Raw genomic sequence first — 26,275 nt, 5'->3', positions numbered from 1 at the left:
TCATCCATCCATCCACCCACCTACCCATTCATCCATCCACACATCCATCTACCCATCTACCAACCCACCCACTTACCCATCCATCCATTATCCAACCATCTATCCACTTATCCATCCACGCTCCCATCCATGTATCCATCCATCCATCCATCCACCATCCACTGACCCACGCACTTACCTACTCATGCATTATCCATCCATCTATTCAGCCACCCATCCACTAACTCATCCATCCATCTACCTATCCATTCATCCATCAACCCATCCACTTGCCCACCCATTCATTATCCATCCTTCCACCCATCCATCCACCCACCCATTCATCCACCCACCCATTCATCCATCCACCCATCCATCCACTGACCCACACACCTACCTACCCATCCATTATCCATCCACTTATCCATCCACCATCTACTCACTCATCCATCCATCCATCTACCCACGCACCCATCCATCCATCTACCCATCCACTGACCCATCCACTTACCCACCCATTCATTATCCATCTATCCATCCACTGACCCACACACCTACCCACCCATCCATTATCCATCCACTCACTCATCCGTCCACTCATCCATCCACTCATCCATCCATTCACTCATCCATCCATCTATCCATCCATCCATCCGTCCGTCCATCCATCCATCCATCCATCCATCCATCCATCCATCCATCCACCCACCCACCGACCCACCCATCATTATCCATCCATCCATCCACTCACTCATTCATCCATCCACTCATCCCTTTACATGCCTACCCATCCTGACACCCATGTAAAGAAGAAAAAAATGGTCCAAGGGAAGTAGTCAACCAACTGTTCAGCCATTTTATTTGTCCATGCTGTGATCCAGGCCCAGTGCTAACATTGGGGAGTCCAACACAGCTTAGACACTGAGGGGCTCCCAGTGTGTGGGGCCATGGGGCTGTGGTCTCAGAGGTATCTGAGTTTCATCAGTGTCTATGGGCACGTAGTTCAGAGGTGCCATCTCTTGGTGGCTCAACACAATCACCAAAGGTCCCCGCTGTCTGCTTCATACCACAAGCCCTCAACCGCAAGCAGAGACAACCCGGGACCAGCAGATGCACGGGCACACAGCAACCTCAATCTCCCAGGCACATGGAGAGAGATACACAGATAGCTGTGTACATGCAGGAGCACACAAGACATACACACATCAGCACCCGGGAGGTGCTCGAGGGTGCCGTCACATGGCAACCCCGAGGATCCTTAAAGTCTCTCCCTCTCTCTCACACACACACACACACACACACACACACACTCAGACACAGGGAAATGCAAACGGACACACATTAGGACACCACACCCTCCTGGAGGAGAGCTTTCCAGATTGAGAGGCACTGGATGTAGTTGGACCCAGTGTAGAGAGGCCTCATCCACACCTCTCTCTGCCCTGGAACCGTGACACCAACCACGCATCCACTAACTCACTGCTGCTCGAGGGACCCCTCACCCCAGCTCTGCTGCCCCATAACTGAGGATACACGGCAAAGGCAGGGCATCCTGGTGAGGAGCGGGCTCCCTTAGCTGGCTTCTGCTGAGTGACGATGACCTGTCCCTGTGATGGTCACGTGATGCCGAGGGCAGGAGCCTGCCCGCTGCATGGCTCCACTCGAGGCCACCGCTCAGGGACCCTGCTCGAAAGGCCTGAGCTCAACAGGCTGTGGCCAGGGGCCTGCTTCCTTCCTGGGGATACCGATGACACTGCAGCCCAGGCATCTGGGGCCGCTTCTGCCCACGTGGCCAACAGAACTTGAGAACCCAGCCATGTGAGGGTCCCCGTGGGGCTGACCCCACACCCAGGCCTCGCCCCCCCTCACCCCAAAGCGAGTACTGGAATTAAGAAGCAGCAGAAGCCGTGGAATGATACAGGCAGACGCAATATAAATAAAATAGTCATATAAAAATAGTCTCTTAGAAAATATTCTCTCTTATCCAGTGGCTCACTTTCCAAAAGATGGAAACTGCTGGGACTTTTAGTATTACCTTTCCTCTCTCTATATATTCCAAACTGGACTTTTCTAATGGTGACGTTTGAGCTGGGGAGGACTACAGGATGGGAAGCGTATCCTGGAAAACGTCTCCATTTCTGGACCAGCTTAAATCTCTGGAGAATTAGCAGCAAACAGCAAAAAAATATAAGTGTGTGTGTATATGTCTACATAGGTATACAGGATGTCTGCCCTTGCACTTAAACATCTAGTGCGGCAGGGGGGTACTTGCGAAATCAACTAGTAGAAGTATCTGCAGAAAGAATCATTATGTACAGTTCTACTCGGCTCCTCGTCCTAGCGACAGAATTATCCCACAGGAAAGCAAGCGGTCCACTTTGATTGCAGAAACGGATCCCGACGAGGTGGAAGGGTTCTTTTTAATTAAATAAATTAATATTATTTTTTATCAGAATAAATTGTTAAATATTGCTCTCTTGAGGCCCCGGAGTCCAGAGTTCCTGGTGCGAAGGCTCTGCTCCGGCCGAGGAGGCCCCAGGCGGTGTCTGGGGCCGAGGGAGCGGCGCTGGGTGTGGCGTGGACAACTCGGGGCCCTGGAGGGGTCCCCCGCAGGGGACCCCACAGCAGACAAGACAAGCTCAGCGCGGCTGCAGAGGTCTGGGCCGTGCCCGCGGCGTGGAGAGCGTCCGGTCCTCGCCGCCCCGCGTGCGGCCCGTGGGGCCGCCGCCCCGCCGCTCACTTGCACGTGTAGACCTCGGTGCGCTCGCTGCACGTGTTGCACTTGACGTAGCAGCACCAGTGGAACTTGCAGTTGCACTGCCACACGCGGGCGTACTGGTGGGTGTTGTAGCCGCGGCCGCAGCACATGAGGTCGCAGCCGCTGGCCTGGGGGGCCGTCTTGTTGCAGGCTCGGCCCTGCGTGCCCACGCTGCCCGTCACCGGGTCCTCCTCGCAGTAGTTGGGCGACTTCTCGATGTACACCAGGTCGGTGTCCATGGGCTTGCGGTAGGACAGCGGCTTCTTGATCTTCAGGAAGGTGGGCCGCTTGTTGCGGCTGGCGCGCACGGGCTCCACGTGAACAGCCTCGTTGTACTTGTCCTTGAGCACGTAGCCCAGCTCGCGGAACTGCGGCAGCGTGGTCCAGCAGGTCTTGGTGGTGCATGAGCCCGACACGCCGTGGCACTTACACTCCAGCTTCATGTTCTCCTCCAGGATCTGCGGGGGTGGCAGGGAGAGCACAGCGCGTCACTGCGTGGCCGGCCGAGTGGGGCCCCGGCCCGCCCGCCCCCTGCCCCGCCTGGCTGGGTTGGGCGTGGGTTTTTCTTTCTGGTGCAGGAAACTGAGACCTGGATTCGAACCGCTCTCACCTGCAGCCTGTGTGCTGTGCCTTCCCCAGGACTCGCCTCCCCTCCCTGCCAGCCCGCCCTGAGTGGCCCTCATGCCGGCGCGTAGATCAGTTCAGGCCAGTCCAGACCACACATAGGTTCTCTCGGGGCTGCACAGGCTTAAAATCATTTTTGAACCAACATTTAAAAACCAGGAGACTTTCAAAGACAGACTGCCAGGTTTGTTCGCAAACAGAAAGGGCATCTGGCAACTCTGGAGTGATACTCAAATTATTTCATAACCAGTGCAGCTGGGCACTGACCTGCTGGCCACAGAGGCCACACGGCAGTCCTGCTGCATCTGGCTCTCCTCAGCCCGCGTCATCGCATGGCATGATACCTGGAGTTTTATCAGCACCTGCCTCCCTCACGGGTCGGCATCCCTCAGCTCGCCACAGTCCTTACCAGTCCCTATCGCTTCCCTGACCGCCAGCTCTGCTTTTTCAGAAGTCATCTGCTTTGATCACTTGTGACAGCTGCCAGGCCCTATGGACATCTGAGTCTGGGAACCCTGACTCTGATTTCACCTTCCCTGACTCCCAGCCTGGGTGATGTTTTCCTTCCTCTGAGTTCCCAGCACCTCTCAGGCATCATCACAGCATGAGGGCCAGCATTGTACAGGGAGTGAAAAGCAGAGATGTGGACCCTGGGTTTAAATCCCAGATCTAACATGAGCCTGCTGTGTGCCCTCAGGCAACTTGCTTCAGCAGAGCTGCAGTTTCCCCACGTGCAGAACGGGGAGGATGATAGTACTTCATTATAATCATATAATGAGATGCTGGACAGAAATGAGGATGAACTTCTAATACACATAAGAAGCTCCGATCTCTAAGATGTAATGTTGCATGAGAGAAGTTGGAGGCAAAAGAGAATATACTGTGTGATTCCACTGATAGGAAGTTCAAGGACAGGCAAAGCTAATGACTGGTTTTCACTTAATCTTTATTTACATGTATAGGCAGTGGGCCAGAGATGGTCCACGTGCTGGATTTTGCTGGCCCCTGCTTTGGAATATCCCAGCAATAAAAGAAGACACCATTTACCAAACCCCTCATAGTGCAAGATATTTATATTGCTTTCAGGTTTGTTTTTTTTTTTTCCAATTTTTCTCTTCCCTCCTTTCTTTCTGTTTCTTTAAAAACTATACGTAATGTGTAAGGCGGCGTTTTTGGAACTAAAGCTTCTCCTACTTCCTCCTCATCTTCAGCCCGATTTCACCCCAATGGACACTTGCTGTTGTGTGCCAGGCGCTGGGATGGGGATGTGTTAGTGAACGCGGTTTCTGGGTCATTTTCCTGGTTCTTCATCTGGACCGCCACATTGCCTTTGCCTGTTACGTAGTGAAAGAATAAGTGAATGAATGAGTAAATGACTATTCGTCACCTGTGCACACCACACACTGGGTCCATGCTTTTATACGTGGCGTCTTATTTAACTCCATGGAGTTAGTGTGACTCCATTTAACAAGGCAAAAACCCAGGCTCGGCTAACTCCTAGAGCTGGTCTATGAGGTGTTCGGGAACGAGGGTCTTACTGCCAAGGGGTGCGAATCAAGTGCTTGATGGATGCTTACTTGCTGTGTGACCTTGAGATTGTCACACACCCTCTCTGGGCCTCAGCTGCCTTCAGTGAACACGGAGTGAAGGCAATTTCCATCTTTTCTGACAAAAGTTAGAGGGCTGGAACAAAATCAGATATCCCAAAAATAGCCATTAGTTCTGCCTCTGGGTCTGGGCCTATGCTGGTGCTGGGGACACAGAGGTGACAAGATAAGATTCCCGTCTCCAAGGATGGGCCCATGTCCAGGGTCCTCCCGACCCTAGATGCTCAGCTTCCAGGAGGAGGTGACCAGTGCTGGTCAGTGTACTCAACAGAAGGGAAGACCACAGTGTCTGCACTCAAACAGGCCAGCGAGGCCGGGGCATCCAGAGTGTTCGGGGACAGGGATGGATTCTGGTCGGCTGAATGTCTGGTTCCAGGACACCTAGAGCGACAGAGCACGTGCTGTCCTGCGACCTCCGCACACGTGCAGCTGGTGGTGGGTGAGCAGCCCCCCAAGTCACACAGATGCCCCTTTTGGTCATCAGTGAGGAGATAGTTCCCAAATGTCACCTTTCCGTGTTGGCCTAGAAAGCGTGGGGAAGAGCGAGGTGCAGAGGTGTGGTGTGTGCTGCGGGCAGAGTTGGGCAGGCGTTTCTGAGGCCTCCCGGCCTGGCTGGTAGATCTTAGCGCGTCAGAGACTCCAACGCGGATGCCTGGGGGCAGGGGGCATTGAGAACAGATTCTGACACTGAGTGTGGGTGAGGCCACAGAGCACCTGGAAAGCTGAGACGCACAGAGCTGTGACTCAGAAGTGTCCCTTCCGAGATGTATGCCCTAGAGAATCATATGCTTGTGTGCACAGGAAACAGGTCCAAGGATGTTCAGAGCGTCAGCGTTCATTGTGGCTCCAACCTGGGCATGATCTGATGTCCGTCCACGGTAAAATGGATAAGCGAGGGGTGTGGGCTCAACGGGACGCTCGAGGGCAGTGACCATGACCGGCCACGGCAGCAGAGGTCAACCTCAGAAATACAGTGGGGAGGGAAAGAGGCCATCGTGGACGATTTCCACAGAACGATTTCATGTGTATCAAGTTCAAAGGCGGCAAAACTGGACTGTGTTGTTTAGGGGCACATACAGAGGCGGTGAGTGCAATGGAGAGTAAAGAAATGCGGGTCGTAAATATCAAGGCAGTGGTTGTCCGTCGGGTAGGAGGTGAGGGGCTGTGGTGGGTGAGGGTCACCCAGGGGGCTCCTGGGGTCCTGGCAATATTCTGTTCCTTGATATGAGTGCTTTATAATTATTTTCTAAAATCCAAATGGATGATCTGAGTGGGTTTTTTTTGCATGTAAGCTATACTTGCAATTTCTAAAAATGCAGTGGGCACAGTAGCCCATGAGCACATGAAAAGATGCTCAACATCATTAGCTCCAGGGAAATGCAAATCGGCACCACAACGAGACACCAGTTCACACCCACTGGGATGGCTACAAGAGGAAATACAGGTAGAACAGTTGTTAGCGAGGATGTGGCGAAAAGGGAAAGAACCCTCAAACGCTGCTGGTGGGAATGTGAAATGGTGCAGCCCCTGTGGAAGTGGCCTGGCAGTTCCTCAAAGTGTTAAACCTACAGTTAGCAAATGACCCAGGATTATGGTCGCAATGTCTGGGTCTCCCCCTCCCCACCCCCTCAACTCATACGTTGAAATCCTAACCCCCAAAGTGATGGTATTTGGTGGGGCCTTTGGGAGGTTCTTAAATCACAAGGGTGAAGCCCTCATGAATGGGATTAGTGCCTCATAAAAGAGGCTCCAGAGAGACCCCAGCCCCTTCCAACTCGTGGGGACCCAGGGAGAAGGCCCCAGTCATGAACCAGGAAGTGGGTCCTCATCAGGACTCAAGCCTCATCTCGGGCTCCCAGCCTCCAGGACTGGGAGAAATCAATTTCTGTTGTTTCTCTGCCACCCTGTCTGGGGCATTTTGTTGTAGCCACTCGGGCACACTAAGACACCCAGCAGTTCCACTCCTGGGCATATACCCAGGGGAAATGAAAACACACATCCACATAAAAAACTGATAAAACAAAGTTTATAGCAGCATTCTTTAAAAGAGCCCCAAAGTGGAAACAACCCAAATGACCACTGACGAACAGATCAATGAAGTCCATCCATTCAGCAGAATATTATTCAGCCGTAAAAAGGGATGAAGTGCCGACACCTGCTACACCATGGATGGACCTTGAAAACATGCTGCTCAGGGAAAGAAGCCAGACACACAAGACCACGTATTCTATAACTGCATTTATAGGCAATGTCCAGAAGAGGCAAACCTGTGGAGACAGAAGGTAGACTAGTGGGCTGGGAGGAGGTTGGAGAAATGGGGAGAGACGGCTGAAGAGGGTGTAGGTCTCTTTTTGAGGTAAATTGATTGTGGTGATGGTTGCACATATCTGTGAATATATTAGTGTTGGACTGTACACTTTGAGTGAGGGCATGGTACAGTATATGAATTAGACTAATTAAGTTGGCTTTTTAAAAAAAAGTCCCTGGTAGGATGTCGTGAAGAAGCATTGGGTTGTATTTGTGCATCTGTGACGCTGAATGTGTCCTCGGTGGTGGCCCCTGGGCAACGAGCCCCAGAGCCAGGGCCAGGCGCCCGGGCTGGGCAGGCAGCTGCCTTCCTCTTCCTCTGTGGCCACCCATGACCTGAGGCCGTGGTGGCATTTGTGTGGGCCCCTAATCAGACGACACGCAGCCCCTTAACGCTGCAAACTCTGCATTTTGAGAGCCTCAGTGATCGCGTTATGTCCGCATTAAGCTGGGCATAATCACAGCCGCCCTGGCCAGGGCTGGTCACCCAGATGGGCACCGAGCCCTTTGCCCAAAGCAGGGGACAACAGCAGAGGAGGTGTGTGGGACAAAGCCACGCTGTGCTCCCACCGTGAGGCCAGCCTGGCTCCCAGCTTCCGAGCTGCCCAGGGGGACTTCCGGGGCACCCCCCTTACACTTGAAGAGCTTGGGTTGTGATTCTGAGTCAGGCGGTCGAGGGTTTGCAGGTTCTGAGAGGACACGGCTCCGTGCACCTTCCCAGGGGCCGGGCACATGGCGGGTGCTCTCAGGAAATGCCCAGAGAGAAATCAGCAGTGGAGTGCCTTCAAACCCTGGCACAACGGGTACCTCCAGCCCAAGCATCCAGCCTGAATGTCCAGGGTCCTGGAGGCCCTGCCTGGCTGAGCAGCGGCCCTGCATTGCCGGATGGAGGGCAAGTCGCAGGACCTGGGGAGGGGCTGCGCGGGGAGAGGGGCAGTGGGGGGCTTGGAGCCGCTGGTGTGGACCGATGTCAGTGGTTGCACTGGTGGGTCCTGGCTTAAAGACCGGGCACCTGGGACTGCTCGGGTGCTGCTGTTTCACCATCCTTGATGCAGAGGAGCCTCAGTGCAAAAGGAAAGCCAATGAGAAAACAGATCGTGAGGCATCTGGCCTCGGTACACACCCAGTTCTCCTTCCGCCTCTCGCCTCCATCTGTCGCTGCTGGTTGGTCACGGCAGGGCAGGGAACTGGCCTCCACAGGAGCCAGGGACACGCCGAGCACCTACTGTGTGCCGGCACCGTGCAAGGACTGGGGTCTCGGTAAAGTTAAGGCCACGAAGCTGCCGCCCGTGTAAAGAAGACACGCTGCGGGGAGAGGGGAGCAGGCAGCCACTTCAGATAATAGAGTAAGTGAGAGTAAGGAGAAGGTGGGACAGGATCTGGGCTGGAGAGCGCGGGAGGAGGCAGGGGCGGCTACGCGACACTGACGGGAGGGGGACACCCGAGCGGAGGGCAGCACAGACCTGGTCCCTCGTTTCCCCTCCACTTGAAAGACGGACCGAGGCAGGGCCAAGGGCCTGAGGGCAAAGGGCCCGAGGCTTCTGCACAGTAGGGCCAAGGCCTTGCGGTGGCCGGGCTACAGTGCAAGTGCCCAGGTGGCACAGGTAGGGGGGCCCATCCCAGAGGCTCTACCAACCATGTTAAGGAGGTGCGATTTTTTTATTATTCAGTGTTTTTTTTATTGAACTTGTTTTTAGTTTTACATTTACGGAAAAATTGTGAAAATAGTACAGAGGATTCCCATGCATCCTGTATGCGGTTTTGCCTATGACTAACATCTGACATTAGTGTGGTAAATTAATTAATTAGCTAATATTAATTTATTATTATGAACTGAAGTCCATACTTTATTCAGATTCCCTTGGTTGATACCTTATGTCCCCTTTCTGTTCCGGGATCCCATCCAGGCCACCACATGGCATTTAGTCATCCTGTCTCCTTGGGCCGGGAGATGGGATTTTATTGTGTGTGGACAGGGCAGCCAGTGGTGGCCAGGAGCAGGATTTACGATTTTAAAAAGACCTCACGTTGGCTGTAACAAATCCACCACTCACTCTGGTGCTGGGGGAGAGAGAGAGAGAGAGAGAGAGAGAGAGAGAGAGAGAGAGAGAGAGAGAGAGAGAGAGAGAGAGAGAGTGTGTGTGTGTGTGTGTGTGTGTGTGTGTGTTTGGGGGTGGAGGGTAATATAGGAAAGCTCTCTACCTTCTCCTCAATTTTGCTGTGAACCTAAAACTTTTCTGAAAAAATAGTCATTTAAAAAAAAAATCCTAGGAGAGAAGGAGGGAGTTTTTCTGGAGTCAAGATTTGGCCGTTTCTGCAGCTGCCCGGCTGGATGTCCTCGCTGGGCCTGGCTTTCCCCATTTTGAACTCAAGGGTTTGAACTAAATGATTTCCGAGGCTGCTTCTGACTCTCTCCGAGAATCCTGACCTCGTATCCACACTGCTTTTTAACCCAGACAAAGCGTTTTCAGAGCTCTGGTGGCATCTGGTAGTCTGACACCTGCTGAGAGATGGGCATATCCATCCCATTTCACAGGTGAGGAAACTGAGTCTCAGAGAAAGGAAGGGACTTAAGACCACAGAGCAGGCTGGATCTCCTCCATACGTCTCTCCGGAGCACTCCCCACCCTTCCCCAGGAGGCTGGACCAGAGGGTGGCACCCCTGAGCTTGATCTAGTTCCCTGATGGTTATCGGTGAGTGGCCTGGCCCAGGGCACACCGGCCGAATGCAGCCGCGCCCCTTCCAGGTGGGTCTGGCCAGTGGAAGGCGCTGGAGGGAGCCCTGAGGGCAGAGCAGAGTCCTGGTTGGTATTCCTCCCTGCTGGCCCGGAGGGTGGCTGCGTTCCTCTAGCAGAGGTCACGGCTCCCACATGCTCTCTGTGAGTCCCCCTGGGTTCTAGCAGCCCGACCTCCCTAAGGAGTAACGGGACCCCTGGTGCCAGCCCCAGGGTGCTGCACCATCCCCCTTGGTTCCTTTAACTTTGTCCTTTGTTTTATTAGCAACCTCTCCTTTACAAAACAGCTTTGTTGCAATATAATTCACATACCATACGATTCACTGTCCTAAAGTACACGATTCAGTGGTTTTCAGTATATGCAGAGCTGTGCAACCATCACCACTAAGTGTAGAACATTTTCATCACCCCAAAAGAAACTCCATGCCCATCAGTAGTCACTCCTGTTTCTCCCTTCCTCTCAGTCCCTGGCAACCACTAATCTACTTCCTGTCTTTAGAGATTTGCCTGTTCTAGACGTTTCATATAAATGGACTCATACAATATGTGGCCTATTGTGTGTCCAGTTTCCTTCACTCAGCATCATGCTTTCAAAGCTCATCCATGGTGTAGCAGGTGTCAGCACTTCATTCCTTTTTATGGCTGAATAATATTCCATTATAGGGGTATGCCGCACTCTATCCACCCATTCATCAGTTGTTGGCCTGCAGTCTCTGTTTAAAACTCTCCCGAATTTCCTAGTCTGAATGTGCCCGTTGCGTGGGCCCTGACCCCGGCACTGCACACCATTCCTCGTGGCAGAGCCAAGCACGAGCCCACCCCGGGACTCCCAGCCTGTCCTCTTTCCCCTTCGTCCACCTCTGGGCTCTGCACCTGCCGGCCCTTATCTGGAAGGCCAATCTTTACTGCCATTATAGAGGCTTAACCCAACAATTCCACCACAGAATATGTACCCTCCGGGGAGGCTCATGCATGTGTAAAATGACAGCCTCAGAGAGGCATTATCTGAAATATCAAAAGGCCGAAAGGATCTAAAGGTCCACCAATGGGGACTGGTTCTACAAATCATGGTGCACCGATAAACCGGAATGTCCTGCAGCTGCCAGAGAGAATGAGGCGGCCCTGTACTTTCTAGTGAGGTACACGGTGGAGGGAACAGAGGTGCAGGAAAGTATGCAGAGCAGGAGCTGTTTGTACGAGACAGAAAAGACCTGTGCGTGCGTGTTCCTAAGAACACAGAATAACATCCCTGGAGGAATACGTGAGACACCGGTAGGAGTAGCTGCCTCCGGGGAGGATGCCAGGTATCAGGGGCCTTACTTTTCATAGGATTGTTCTTTGTACCATTTGAATATTCTACGCTGTCAGAAAAAACGTCACCTCCTCCACAAAGCCTTCCCTGATTGCCAGGTTAGTCGTTGACTCCCTCATGGTTTCCATAACTGTCCTGGGCTGTTGTTGGGTAATTTTCACTTTGTCCCTGTGATGACTATCTACCTGTTAGCTTCCCCCATCAGGCCAGAAGCTCTCTGTGGTGGACATGGAGATATACCACCCAAACCCCCTTCAAGGGAGGTCTTGCTTCACAGCTACATGTAGAAATGTGCTGGTGGACAGGCTCTCAAAAAAAAGCCCTGTTTTGTAGTGTTTGCCAATTCCTGTGGGATAAATGCTCCCACCATGGCCAATTTTAAGCTACCGGTGGTTTCCCAATCAGCTTGCAAATCTCTAATATTTAATACTGGGTCTTGCGAGTGATAAGCCCCGGCACCAGCACACCACGGGACAGGGCAGCCTCCAGCTGTCAGATCCTGCAGGGTCTGTCCCAGCTCCAGATCCCTGCAGCCCTCCCGGCAGCCCGGGACAGAGAGAGGCGGGGGTGCCAAGGTCCGGCCACTCCCACCGCGGCTCCAGAGCTCCAGAGCTCCCACCGCGGCTTTGCAGGCCAGCATCACAGCTGCACTTCTGCCCTGTCCTGCTCCTCCCGCCCTCTTCACTGACCCCTAATAAGCAGCTTAGACCGAACTCCATCTCAGCCTCTCCTCCTGGAGAACCCTACCTGTGACACTCCAGGGGGGCTGGGGCCAGGACATTCCCCTCCACCTCCTAGCCTCGGGCAGAGAGCCTGGCGTGGAACAGGTGCCGGCCAGCTGCGAGGGGAAAGAAGGACCTACTGTGTGTCTGCTCTGATGTGCATTCATTCAGTCGCGCACTCATTTTGCATTGAGCACCTACTGTGTGCTGCTGGCATCACTCCTGCTGTGGAGGCCCTGGGAGGGTCATGATACAAGCAGATGCTGCCCCTGCCTTCTCTGAGCCTGCAGACCCACACCAGAAGCAGCCATGGAATTAATGCCCCCCCCCAAATCTAATTACAAGTTGGTGAGTGCTGTGAAGGAGTGACACACAGAGCGAAGAAAACTTGACCCAGGAGGAGCTGCGCCGTTTGCAGCAAGGGCCAGATACCAGGAAGGACACGTTAGAATCAGCCAAACTCAAGGCCATACAATGGAGAAAAGACAGTCTCTTCAATAAACGGTGCTGGGAAAACTGGACGGCTACATGTGAAAGAATGAAATTAGAACACTCTTTAACACCATGCACAAAAGTAAACTCAAAATGGATTAAAGATGTAAATGTAAGACTGGATACTATAAAACTCTTAGAGGAAAACATAGGCAGAACACTCTAGGACATAAATCCCAGCAAGATCCTTTTTGACCCACCTCCTAGAGAAATGGAAATAAAAACAAAAATAAACAAATGGGACCTAATTAAACTCAAAAGCTCTTGCACAGCAAAGGAAACCATAAACAAAACGAAAAGACAACCCACAGAATGGAAGAAAATATTTGCAAACGACGCGACCGACAATGGATTAATCTCCAAAATTTACAAACAGCTTATGCGGCTCAATATCAAAAAAAACAACCTAATCAAAAAATGGGCAGAAGACCTAAATAGACATTTCACCAAAGAAGACATACAGATGGTCAAGAGGCACATGAAAAGATGCTCAACATCACTAATTATTAGAGAAATGCAAATCAAAACTCCAGTGAGTTATCACCTCACACCAGTCAGAATGGGCATCATTAAAAAGTCTACAAACAAATGCTGGAGAGGGGGTGGAGAAAAGGGAACCCTCCTACACTGTTAGTGGGAATGTAAACTGGTGTAGCCGGTATGGAGAACAGTATGGAGGTTCCTTAAAAAACTAAAAATAGACCTACCACATGATCCAGCAGTTCCGCTCCTGGGCATATATCCGTAGAAGAACATAGTTCGAAAGGATACATGCACCCCAAAGTTCACAGCAGCACTATTTACAATAGCCAAGACCTGGAAGCAACCTAAATGCCCATCGACAGATGAATGGATAAAGAAGATGTGGTACGTATATACGATGGAATATTAGCCATAAAAAAGAATGAAATAATGCCATTTGCAGCAACATGGATGTACCTGGAGATTATCATACTAAGTGAAGTAAGTCAGACAAAGACAAATATCATATGATATCACTTATATCTGGAATCTAAAATGATACAAATGAACTTACTTACAAAACAGAAACAGACTCACAGATTAGAGAATGAATTTATGGTTACCAGGGGGTAAGGCAGTGGGGAAGGATAGATTGGGATTTTGGGATTGACATGTACACACTGCTATATTTAAAATAGATAATCAACAAGGACCTACTGTACAGCACAGGGAACTCTGCTCAATATTCTGTAATAACGTAAATGGGAAAAGAATTTGAAAAAGAACAGATACATGTATATGTATAACTGAATCACTTTTCTGTACACCTAAAACTAACACAACATTGTTAATCAACTATACTCCAATATAAAATAAAAAAATTTTTTTAAATTCGAACTTGGAATAATATTTTTAAAAAAATTTCTATGGAACCTGAGGAAAGTGAATAAACGTAAAAATGTAAAGGAAAAGAAACTAAAATCTTTCTAAATAAATACCTGACATTAAAAAAATAAAATAAAATAGATAACCAACAAGGACCTACTGTATAGCACAGGGAACTCTGCTCAATATTCTGTAATAACCTAAGTGGGAAGAGAGTTGGAAAAAGGATACATGTACATGTACACGTATAACTGAACCACTTCGCTGAAACTAATGCAACATTATTAATCAACTATACTCCAGTATAAAATAAAAATTAAAAAAAAAAGAATCAGCCAAACTTGGGATGGGGCAACGGCAATTCAAACCAGGGAAGAGCACATGCCAAGGCCCAGAGGTGGGAGGGATGCAGCCCGACCACGAGAGGAACGGAGGAGACATGGCTGGGGCTGCGTGAAAAGAGATGGAGCAGGGAGGCGGCGGGGCTGGATGCTCAGGGCAGGGATGCACCTGGAGTACCTGTGAGCCAAGGGGCTTTCGTGCAGGGAGTGATGAGGTCTGACTGACACTTCGAAAGATCATGCCAAAGAGAGTGGAAATGAGGTCAGAGAGTCAGAGTGGCAGGATGGAGATCCAGAGGGAAGGTCCCCATCACCCAGGCCAGAGATGATGGCAGCTCCGACGAAGAGGGTGCAGTGGAGGGAAGAGAAGGCGGTACTCGGTGGGGGAGGATTGCGGGGCCCAGGGGTGACTCGTGGGCCTCTGATGGATATGGAGGCCGTGCACTGAGACGAGGGACCGGAGGAGGGGCCAGGCTTGGGGAAGGGCATGTGTTGAGGGTGTGATGAGAAAATTTGGGGCACAGTGAGTGGCCAGGAAGAGGGGCCTCTCGGGGAGCGGAAGGGTCTTCTGGTGCCACTGAAATCTGGCCCCAGCCAGCTTGGGTGTCCACAGTGGATAATCCCAGTCAGGATTCAGTCACTTCCAAAGACTAAATAAAACGTGTGGTTGAAAACAGCCAAAAGTAGGACGAACACCTATAATTTTTGGTATTAAAAAAAACAAGATTGCGGAAGCACAAGATAGGAGAGACTGAGAAAGATGGAAAGCTTTAGCTGACCACCAGAGCACTATGAACTAAGAGGCTGCTAAAAAGCCACCCATCTGAAGCCGTATTAACAGAGGCCTGGCGCTCACAATTCGAGAGGAGATGGTTTTGCTCTATCGTTTTCAGAACTGGGCTACACCCCAGCAGATGGACAGAACCAGAGCACACGTGGAGAGGAAGGGGCTGGAGAGCCCAGGCTAAAGGAGCTGGAGCTGCCCCGCCTAGAGAAGGCAGTTTCTGGGGTCCTGGTCACCGCCCCATACATTCTGCAGGCCTGTCCTGGGGCAGGGTGAATGGGAGGGACTGGGTGTCTGTCCCAAGGGCAGGACTGGGACCCCAGCTGGAGGGGAGTCATAGGCAACAGATCCCAGCTCAGTGAGATGCCAGCCGTCCCCACTAGGCTGACCAGCACTGGAGGGGCCGCCGGGGGGCGGGGGGGTGAGCACCTGTCCTGGGAGGGTGTGGGGTCTGCAGTGGAGATTCCTGAAGCAGGTGGGGCAGGGCTGCTCTCACCCTGCTTCTCTGTCCCCCAGCCCAGCCCCAAACCTGTCTGGAGCAGTAGGAAGGATTTTCTGCACCGCTGGAGGGAAGAAAATCAATCTCCTTCTGACAGGTCCCCCAGGAAGTGCCAACAATGTACCAGGTGCTGCCCAGAGCCCAGAATTACCAGGGCGGGGCTCCCAGGCCTGGGAGAGGCCTCCGGAGAAACTTGGCTCCAGAAAGATTCCTGATTCATTACACCCAACAGATACCATCAAGGTTGGCCTCCCGGGCTGTCCAAATTCTCGGGGCTGCCCAGACGATCTAGGGGTGAACTTCCTGGAGGAGGAGGGGTTCTCAGGGGAGGGAGGTCAGACAGCGACCTCTGGCTCCCACACGTCCCTGCCACATGGCGCTCCTGGGACCAGGAGCCTCTGTCACCCGCCACAGCATTCTGAAAGGCATCTGAGTATTAAAGCCAAAAGCAGTTTGCCAGTGTTGAATTCCACTGCCCCCCTTCACCTCCCCGCCAAACTGCAGTCCCCAGGAAAAACACAGCCCAGGAGGGTTTCCCCACCTCAGGGCAACCGGTCCTCCTACCTGCCCTCCTCCAGGAATGCACCTCCATTCATCCCGGCATGGGCCAGGCCATCCCAGCCTTTCCAGGGCCCCGGCAAATGCCACCTCTTCCACCTCTTCCTCAGAGTGCCCTGCCCGCGCCCCGTCCAGCCCCAGCAGGACTCCTCCAGCACGGACCTCTCCCACCCCTGACACCCTTCTCTTTGTGCCTTGTTTTACAGCGAGCGCAGTGTGGCCTCCGAGCTCTGCAAACTCTGACTCCTCGGTGAGCCTTTCCCCAGGCGCGGACACTAAAGCAGTCCCACGGGTCATCACCCCCAGATCCCACCGGTCATCACCCCCAGATCTTACCGGTCATCACCACCAGTTCCCACCGATCATCACTCCCAGTTCCCACCAGTCATCACCCCCAGATCTCACTGGTCATCACCACCAGTTCCCACCAATCATCACTCCCAGTTCCCACCCATCATCACTCCCAGATCCCACCGGTCATCACCCCCAGATCTTACCGGTCATCACCACCAGTTCCCACCGATCATCACTCCCAGTTCCCACCAGTCATCACCCCCAGATCTCACTGGTCATCACCACCAGTTCCCACCAATCATCACTCCCAGTTCCCACCCATCATCACTCCTAGAGCCCACGGGTCATCACCCCCAGATCCCACAGGTCATCACTCCCAGATCCCACCGGTCATCACTCCCAGATCCCACCGGTCATCACTCCCAGATCCCACCCATCATCACTCCCAGAGCCCACGGGTCATCACCCCCAGAGCCCACGGGTCATCACCCCCAGATCCCACCGGTCATCACTCCCAGATCCCACCGGTCATCACTCCCAGATCCCACCGGTCATCACTCCCAGATCCCACCGGTCATCACTCCCAGATCCCACCGGTCATCACCACCAGTTCCCACCCATCATCACCCCCAGAGCCCACGGGTCATCACTCCCAGTTCCCACCCATTATCACTCCCAGATCCCACCGGTCATCACCCCCAGAGCCCACCGGTCATCACCCCCAGATCTTACCGGTCATCACCACCAGTTCCCACCAATCATCACTCCCAGTTCCCACCCATCATCACTCCTAGAGCCCACGGGTCATCACCCCCAGATCCCACAGGTCATCACTCCCAGTTCCCACCGGTCATCACTCCCAGATCCCACCGGTCATCACTCCCAGATCCCACCCATCATCACTCCCAGATCCCACTGGTCATCACCCCCAGTTCCCACTGGTCATCACTCCCAGTTCCCACCGGTCATCACTTCCAGATCCCACTGGGCATCAATCCCAGTTCCCTCTGGTCATCACTCTCAGTTCCCTCTGGTCATTGCTAGGTATGGGCTGGTGACTCAGGCAAGTCAGGACCAATCAGAGTGAGTCCTGGGGATTCGGTGTGAAGAGAAGACGAGAACTATTGGTAATTTCGTGCCAGAGGAACAGGATGGGATACAGAGGGCAGAGCCGTGGACAGCTATGGACAGGCATCTCGCAACCATGTGGGTCTAACTAAGAAAGCAGAGCTGAGAAATAGAGTATGAGGGGTGTGTGGACTTGGTTCCTGGGAGTATCATTTGTACCCTGGATCAAGCTGGCCGTGAATCCATTACCTCAGGACCATTTGGTTCCATGAACTAACGAATTTCCTTTGTTTTTAAGCTGGCTTGAGTTGGGTTTCTGTCCTTTATGGATTAAAATGTCCTAACTGTCCCAGAGGTCCTTTCGTCTGTGCAGTAAGATGTTTTACACAGACCCAATAGACAGTCCTTAGTTCATGGGTTTGAAGTCACAGCACGAAGCAGATCTGAGGGCCTTGGGGAGGCCAGGCCCTGAAGGTGGAGGCTGCGGGTTAGCTGGGCATCTGCTGCTCTGTCCGTCTGACCCCCCACTGTTGGCCAGCCTGACTCTTCTGCAGGGAGAGGTCAGTTCTGGGCCGTGTGCACCCCAGCTGGTGAGCAGTGACCCAGGCAGTCAGAATCAGTCTCAACATGGCAGCACACTGTGACAAAAAGCAGCCTGAAGCAGGGGAGAAGGTACCAGTGTCAGAGCCAGGTAGCCCAAGAACCTGCTTCGAATCCCACCTCTGGCCACCACATGCTGGTGATGGCAGAAATAGCCAGAGGGAACAGGGCACACTCCCTGTCTGGCCCTCCACGGCCTAACCACAGCTTGCCTGCTGCTGACCACAGAGGCTGAAAACACAGGAAACTACCTGATAAAAAGAGAGACCTGAGAGAGCAACTTCTTGTTTTCCGTCTTTGTATGCTGTGGTGTGAAAGCGTGATTCTGGGAGCTTAGGCAGCCATCTTGTGACCCCGAGGCAAGAGAACCAGAGGGCAACAAGGTGACAATCTGCAGATGGAAGGATGGAAACAGCTTGGGCCTTGAAGAGATTGTTGAACATCTGAAAGAAACTACATCCAGATTTTCATTTTGCAAGAAAAAGCCAGCTCCTATCAATCAATGAAGCCACATCTGGTTAAGCATTCTGTTACTTGGCACCCATGCATCTTCAGTGATCTGCTCCTTGTTTTAAAGTAGGAGCAGCTCTTTCCTCAGAGGAAATGGTGGGGATTAAGGAGAGAAGGGCTATCAGGGCCTGGTGTGGCGCGTCTCACACTACAGGCCCCTAACCCGTGAGTTCTCGTTTCCGCACAACGAATGCTGGGGATGCCGGGGTGAGCCTGGTGCGGTGCTGGAGGGGCAGGGGTCAGGGTTGTGGGGTGGAAGGAGCTGACAGGCGCTGGTCCTGCTTCTGCCTCCATCCACATTGCTGTGTGTCTGCGAGCAAACCCCTTTTCTTCTCTGGGCCCCAGTTTCCCCGCCTATACAATGAAGGCGCCAGAGGGGGATTTCCAAGAGAGAAGACAGTGACACAGAGGGACAAGGAGGGCACATTCTCCCAGACGTTGCTGGGTGGGAGTCGACCTCTGGGTAGTGCGGTAGTGCAGAGACACGAGGGACTGAACATCCCCCCGGGGCCACCGTGAGTGGCCAGTGGGCCCCCTGAAGCAGCTCGGCCCGTCGCCCTGCCTCCTGCCTCCTCCCACATGCAGACGCCTGTCCTGTCGTAACCCGCACCCCCAGCTCCTGCGGCGCGTCTGCGCTGCTGCCACCTGCACGGGAGAGCCTCCACGGTCACCACCTCCTCCCTCACCCCATCTGCCCCACTCCCTGCGGCATCCTTTCCCGTCCGTGTTGCTGCTGTGCCTTCTCCTGCTCTCAGCTGCCAGCCACCCTCCCCCAGCAGGAGACCCGGCTCCCGAACCTTCTCCAAACCCACTCCCACCCCGACCGGAGGCAGCCGGGCCACCTGGGAGAGGCGGCACCGTCGGGGAGAACACAGAGAGCAGGGGGCACATCTGCTGGGCGCCGAGGCCTCCTCCTCCGGGGCTGTGTGCTTTCCACAGAAGGCCCTGCCTGGGCTAGACTCGGGGGACGTGGGCAGGAGGATGGTCCCCGAGTCCCGCTGGTTTCCTCTTCCAGGGCTCCAGGCCCCAGCTGCCCGTGTTTCTCGTCTCCAAGCTGCACATGACCCAAACCACCTGCAACAACAGAGGCCAGCACCGGTCCTTCGTCCTCTGTGTGTGACAGAAGGTGTCCCTCACTGTGCACGTGCTATGGCCGTGCCCTGTGCTGGGCCCCTCATGCCACCTGCCTAAGGAGCCCCACAAGGTGGGGGCCATGCTGGAGTCAAGGCTGAGGGCCTGGGTGTGCTGGGCACCTCTGCGCCCCCTCCTCCGGCCCTGGAGGTTCACCTGTGTACCCTGCGCCCACAGGCTCCCTGTCCTCCAGCGTCTGGTCAGGCCCAGCCGGCAGTGGGGAGCAGGGAGTGGGGAGTCCTGCAAGAGACTGGACGGCAGGAGGAGAAAGAGGCAGGGACATCTCTTCCCCGGATCCCCTCTCTGTAGGGCCACGTGGTGGCCGTCACCCCGTTCCTCTACCTGGGGCCACGGCTCCCGCCAAGCGGCCCCTCTCCTCCAGTCCACAGCTCCCCCCTCTGCCCCGCAGGCCCCGGGCAGTACGAGCGCCCCACGGCTGCCAGCCCCAGGTGCTGCAGCACCCCTCGGAGGAGAGCCTGCATGCTACGTATGCCCTGTAAGTAACCCCTTCGTTCAAGTTCCTTCCGTGACCCCAACAGACCCCGGCTGGGACACCGGGTGAGCGCCACCCCTCCACCGGCCTCGGTCGTGTCTCCTTGTTCAACAGAACACATCCAGTGGCGGCAGCATCAGGACCCAGTGACCAGAGGCGTGGTGCCCGGCCGGAGGAGCCCTCAGGAAGGGCAGCTGTGTTATTATGGTGGTTAGATTACTGACGGCGCTGCATGAACTCCCTGTGTTCCTCCTGGATAAGAGTAGGGACAGCTGCTCACACAGAGCCCCATGCTTGCTCCACGCCAAACTGCCCTGTGTCATAACTTCCTGTCTGCACACCCATCCCTCCCGCCAGGCTGTGAGCCCCACGAGGGCAGGAACCGTGCCCAACTCCAATAAAAGCCACTGACAGCATCAGCTGGCGTTCCAAGCCCTTAACAGACAGCAACTCGCTGAATCCGCACGGTAACCCTATGAGGCAGAGTTATCCTCATCACCCCCATTCTACAGGTGGGGAAGCTGAGGCACCAGGGGCCACAGATGGGAAGTGCTGGGCTGGTATGTGAACCCGGGTAGTCTGGCTGTAGCACTACGGGGTGCAGCTGGACAGAAGGAAGGCGGGGGTGCCGGGATGGCGTTGCTCCCCCAGGCCACGGTCACAGGACTGGATAGTGCAGTGGACGCCATGGTGCCCCCCGCAGGCCCTCCTCCGGGACCGTGCACTCGCTGCCCGGCTGCCCGCAGTGTCAGCCGCTGACACCCCCAGCCGCATCCCTCCTGGAATTGTCCTCCCGTCACGGGAGCCGCCTCACCCGCGGTCACGGCCCCGCATCAGGGCGGCCCCAGCCGATGACTGGTTGATGCTGGAGACAACTCTAAAGGGCCGTTGCAGCCCAGAGCCACTCACGGGACCAGCTGAGGCCTCGGTGGCTGCTGCATCACAGCCCAGCTTGCCTCCCGCTTCCTGGCAAATGCCCTGCACGCAGGGGTCCGTTGCAAGGACGGTGGCCTAAGACAACGTGGAAGCCAGCGGGCAGGCAGCCGTGGGCGCTGCCCTCACAAAACGTACACCGGAGACCCCGGGCGTGAGCGGCGCCCGGGGGGGGGCTGCAGGCTGGGGGCCCAGAGCCGACACCGCCACCCCTGCCCCTCCCGCCCCCCTCCTGCCCCTCTTCCTCCTCCGCCTCCCCGCCTCCTGCACGTCCATCCATCATGAGCAGAAAGCTTCATTTCTTTCAGCTGCAGCTGTATTCCTCTGGGCAACTCACATGAAAGAGGGGAGAAGACAGCTTTTTTTTTTTTTTTTTTTTTAGTAAACATTTGGAGTATTTTCTCCTTGGTCACATTCTTTGAGTCACATTGGATGCACCGACTTCAAGCAAGTATTCCTGTCTGCCTCGGGTGGGGATGGCAGGGTAGGCTGCGTTCCACAGAACAAGGCCGCTGGAATGCAGCTGGGTTAGCCCGACGGCACGGGAGGCGTGGACTCCGGCCAGGGCCTCAGGAAAAGGGGTGTCAACCCCATCCCGAGGGACAAGCTTCCCGGTTTAGACTGGGACCTCCTGCAAGGAGTGTTCGCCGGATTACGGCCGCTCAAACACTGCCTCTGGCTCCCAGTCATCCTGGGGTTGAAGCCCGGAGTCCGTGGCCTGGCTCTCGAGGCCTCCACGAACTGGCCTCTGCCATCTATGGGGTCTCGGAGGAACCGTTTCTCGGGGACCGACACCCCTCACCCACAGACTTGGGTCTTTCTTGACGTGACTCTCACAGTCACCACCCCCCACACAAGCTCACACACAGATTCCTGGACGGTGGAAGCCAGCAGGGGGGTCCCCGCGCTGCCCGCCAGGGCCCGGGCAGCCTCCGCCGCGCTCGCCTGTACCCAGAGCCAGCACGGCCCACTGTCGACGGGGAACAGACAAGCCCCGTGGGCAACCCTGCCCCAGCCCAGCCCTGCCACCGCTCTGGCTGCTGCTCTCTCACCTGGGGGTGGCCTCGGACGGGGTCTGCCGCCCTGGAGTGTGGACTGTGGACTGAGTGAGGCAGTCAGGGACCCCAGCTATTGCCTGAGGGGCAGGGAGGCCAGCGGGAGTGGGTGGAGCCAACAAACACACGTTCCTCCCCACCTCTGATGCATCAGTGGATTGGCCTTGGCATTCATTCATTCATTCACTCACTAATTCATTTTTCTACCACATGTTAATTTAATCCCTGCCCTGTGCGGGCCTGAGGTTGGTGGCCAGGTGGCAGAAAGAGGCCAGGCCCCTGCTCTCCGGAAGCTTACGCTCTTGGGGGGTAAGGCGGCCATGCATCCAACTGTCACATGGGCACGAGGCCAATGCCAGCCTCCACCATCGGCGGCTCTGAAGGGAAGTGCGTACCTGCCCCTCCTGTGGTCCCAGTCCCCCAGCAGTCCCCCGCTCCACAGCCCAGCTGGAAAATGTTTCTAAGACAACGGAAGAATCTGAGTTAGGTGGGGTGTTACACAGCACTGAGGGATTGTTCACGTGGCTCTGAGTAATAGCGCTGCCACTGTTATGTTCTTAAAATCCTTATTGATTAGAAATACACAGTAGGTGAAATAACATCTTGTTGGATTCGCCCCATACCGTTCCAGTTTGTGGGAGCTTGGGGGTGGAGACTAGAACAATGCTGATGGCTGATGGCCAATGCTGGGGTTCTGTGGGGGGTCCGTGGGGTCCCGTACACTGTTACCTCTCCACCTACACCCCGTGGTCCCTCACACGGTTCTCTCTCCACCTACACCTCGTGGTCCCTCACACCGTTCTCTCTCCACCTACACCCCGCGGTCCCTCACACGGTTCTCTCTCCACCTACACCCCGTGGTCCCTCACACCGTTCCCTCTCCACCTACACCCCACGGTCCCTCACACCGTTCCCTCTCCACCTACACCCCACGGTCCCTCACACCGTTCCCTCTCCACCTACACCCCACGGTCCCTCACACGGTTCCCTCTCCACCTACACCCCGCGGTCCCTCACACGGTTCTCTCTCCACCTACACCCCGCGGTCCCTCACACGGTTCTCTCTCCACCTACACCCCGCGGTCCCTCACACGGTTCTCTCTCCACCTACACCCCGCGGTCCCTCACACGGTTCTCTCTCCACCTACACCTCGCGGTCCCTCACACCGTTCCCTCTCCACCTACACCCCGCGGTCCCTCACACCGTTCCCTCTCCACCTACACCCCGTGGTCCCTCACACGGTTCTCTCTCCACCTACACCCCGTGGTCCCTCACACCGTTCCCTCTCCACCTACACCCCGCGGTCCCTCACACGGTTCTCTCTCCACCTACACCTCGTGGTCCCTCACACCGTTCTCTCTCCACCTACACCCCGCGGTCCCTCACACCGTTCTCTCTCCACCTACACCTCGTGGTCCCTCACACTGTTCTCTCTCCACCTACACCCCGTGGTCCCGTACACTGTTCTCTCTCCACCTACACCCGGTGGTCCCGTACACGGTTCTCTCTCCACCTACACCCCGTGGTCCCTCACACCGTTCTCTCTCCACTTACACCCCGTGGTCCCGTACACCGTTCTCTCTCCACTTACACCCCGTGGTCCCGTACACCGTTCTCACTCCACCTACACCCCGTGGTCCCGCACACCGTTCTCTCTCCACCTACACCCCGTGGTCCCTCACACGGTTCTCTCTCCACCTACACCCCACGGTCCCTCACACCGTTCCCTCTCCACCTACACCCCACGGTCCCTCACACCGTTCCCTCTCCACCTACACCCCACGGTCCCTCACACCGTTCCCTCTCCACCTACACCCCACGGTCCCTCACACCGTTCCCTCTCCACCTACACCCCACGGTCCCTCACACCGTTCCCTCTCCACCTACACCCCACGGTCCCTCACACCGTTCCCTCTCCACCTACACCCCACGGTCCCTCACACCGTTCCCTCTCCACCTACACCCCACGGTCCCTCACACCGTTCCCTCTCCACCTACACCCCACGGTCCCTCACACCGTTCCCTCTCCACCTACACCCCGCGGTCCCTCACACCGTTCCCTCTCCACCTACACCCCGCGGTCCCTCACACGGTTCCCTCTCCACCTACACCCCGTGGTCCCTCACACGGTTCCCTCTCCACCTACACCCCACGGTCCCTCACACCGTTCCCTCTCCACCTACACCCCACGGTCCCTCACACCGTTCCCTCTCCACCTACACCCCACGGTCCCTCACACCGTTCCCTCTCCACCTACACCCCACGGTCCCTCACACCGTTCCCTCTCCACCTACACCCCGTGGTCCCTCACACCGTTCTCTCTCCACCTACACCCCGCGGTCCCTCACACGGTTCTCTCTCCACCTACACCCCGTGGTCCCTCACACCGTTCTCTCTCCACCTACACCCCGCGGTCCCTCACACGGTTCTCTCTCCACCTACACCTCGTGGTCCCTCACACCGTTCTCTCTCCACCTACACCCCGCGGTCCCTCACACCATTCTCTCTCCACCTACACCTCGTGGTCCCTCACACCGTTCTCTCTCCACCTACACCCCGTGGTCCCGTACACTGTTCTCTCTCCACCTACACCCGGTGGTCCCATACACGGTTCTCTCTCCACCTACACCCCGTGGTCCCTCACACCGTTCTCTCTCCACTTACACCCCGTGGTCCCGTACACTGTTCTCTCTCCACTTACACCCCGTGGTCCCTCACACCGTTCTCTCTCCACTTACACCCCGTGGTCCCGTACACCGTTCTCGCTCCACCTACACCCCGTGGTCCCTGCTACCTCTTTGGCCTCATCTCCTACACCTTTGTTCACTCCACCCTAATCGCCATGGGCTCCTTGCTGCTCCTCCAACACACCAGGCATGCTCCTGCCTCAGGGCCTTTGCACAGCTCTCCCTCTGCCTGGAACACTCTTCCCCACCCTCTCCATGGCTCCCGCCCTCATTTCTCAGGGGCCTTTGCTGAAATCTCACCTTTGCAGGGACTCTCCCTGACCCCCACCCTGGTTCATTTTGCTCCCCACGGGCATCAGTATCTGACATAGCACACATTTCTGCCTTCGGTTTCTCTTGTCTCCCACCAGAATGCCAACTGCCCAAGGGCAGGGAGTCGGTTTGTCTGCTCCTGCCGTGGCCCCAGCACTCCGAGTGGTGTCCAGAGCACAGCCAGTGCTCAGTGAATACTTGCTGAGTGAATGGCTGAGAGCAGGAACAAAGGGGCCCGACTGGAATGAGGAGGTGAGGAAATAACCCCTGAGCTGAGACAGGACCTGAGGAGGGCCAGGCTGGACAGAAAGCAGGAAAGGGCAGGCCGGGCAGAGGGAACGGCATGGGTGAAGGGCAGTGCGGAAGGGAGCAGGGGGAGCCCAGAAATGGGAAGGAAGCCAGCCGTCAGGGTGGAGGGCCGACCCACCGCCGGACAGGACAGGGTACTTGGCACTGGAGAGGCTCCCTCAGGCAGCCACGTGGGGGACAGACCAGAGGCCTGAGCAGGTGCGGGAAGAAATAGGACAGTGGCTCAGCCAGGCAGAACCACAGATGGGGAGCAAGGAAGCACAGAAGCCGGAGGCCCGCTCACCGCTTTCCAGGGGCAGCGCCCGCGAACCAGCTGACGGAGACCGAGCCAGTGCCCACGGCACCTGCTGGGCTGCGGGGCTCTGGCCAGCCTCACGGGGACGCAGAGCCAGAGTACCCAGGGCGCAGGTCCTGCCTGCGTCTGTCCAGCCCCTCCTCCTCTCTTGACCCAGAGACATGGGCTTTTTCAGGGACAGCCCTGAAGAGGATGGACTTCAAGGGTGTGTGGTACTGACCACAGCACAGTACAACTATCAGACCAGAAACACGCGTCCGGAAACACACAAAACTTGTCCATGCGTGTTCACAGCAGCACTATTCAAACAGCCAAAAGGCGAAACAACCCAAATGTCCGTCAACGGATGAACAGAGAAACAAAATGTGGTCTATCCATACAGGGGAGTATTATTCAGCCATAAAAAGGAATGAAGTGCCAACACCTGCTACACCATGGATGGACCTTGAAAACATGATGCTCAGTGAAAGAAGCCAGACCCCTAAAGTCATATATTGTACAATTCCGTTTACACACAATGTC

The 26,275-nt window shown here is 55.2% G+C and overlaps 1 protein-coding gene across 2 annotated transcripts in view; it reads right to left on the bottom strand.

Moving 5' to 3' along the window:
- Positions 1–815: 815 nt before the first annotated feature.
- WNT7A (Wnt family member 7A) overlaps positions 816–26,275 on the bottom strand; it is a 68,811-nt gene continuing 43,351 nt past the window's right edge. The window contains exon 4 of one of the 2 annotated variants that reach the window (XM_082411761.1): positions 816–3,195. In XM_082411761.1, the coding sequence (XP_082267887.1) occupies positions 2,716–3,195 (480 nt within the window). In that variant the 3' untranslated portion in view covers positions 816–2,715. The remainder of the gene's footprint in view (positions 3,196–26,275) is intronic. The other variant, XM_082411762.1, reaches the window with a different exon arrangement.

This window comes from Balaenoptera physalus (assembly GCF_965194825.1).
Source record: "Balaenoptera physalus genome assembly, chromosome: 11".
NCBI classification, from domain to species: Eukaryota; Metazoa; Chordata; class Mammalia; order Artiodactyla; family Balaenopteridae; genus Balaenoptera; species Balaenoptera physalus.
This window is presented reverse-complemented; position numbering and strand designations above follow the sequence as displayed.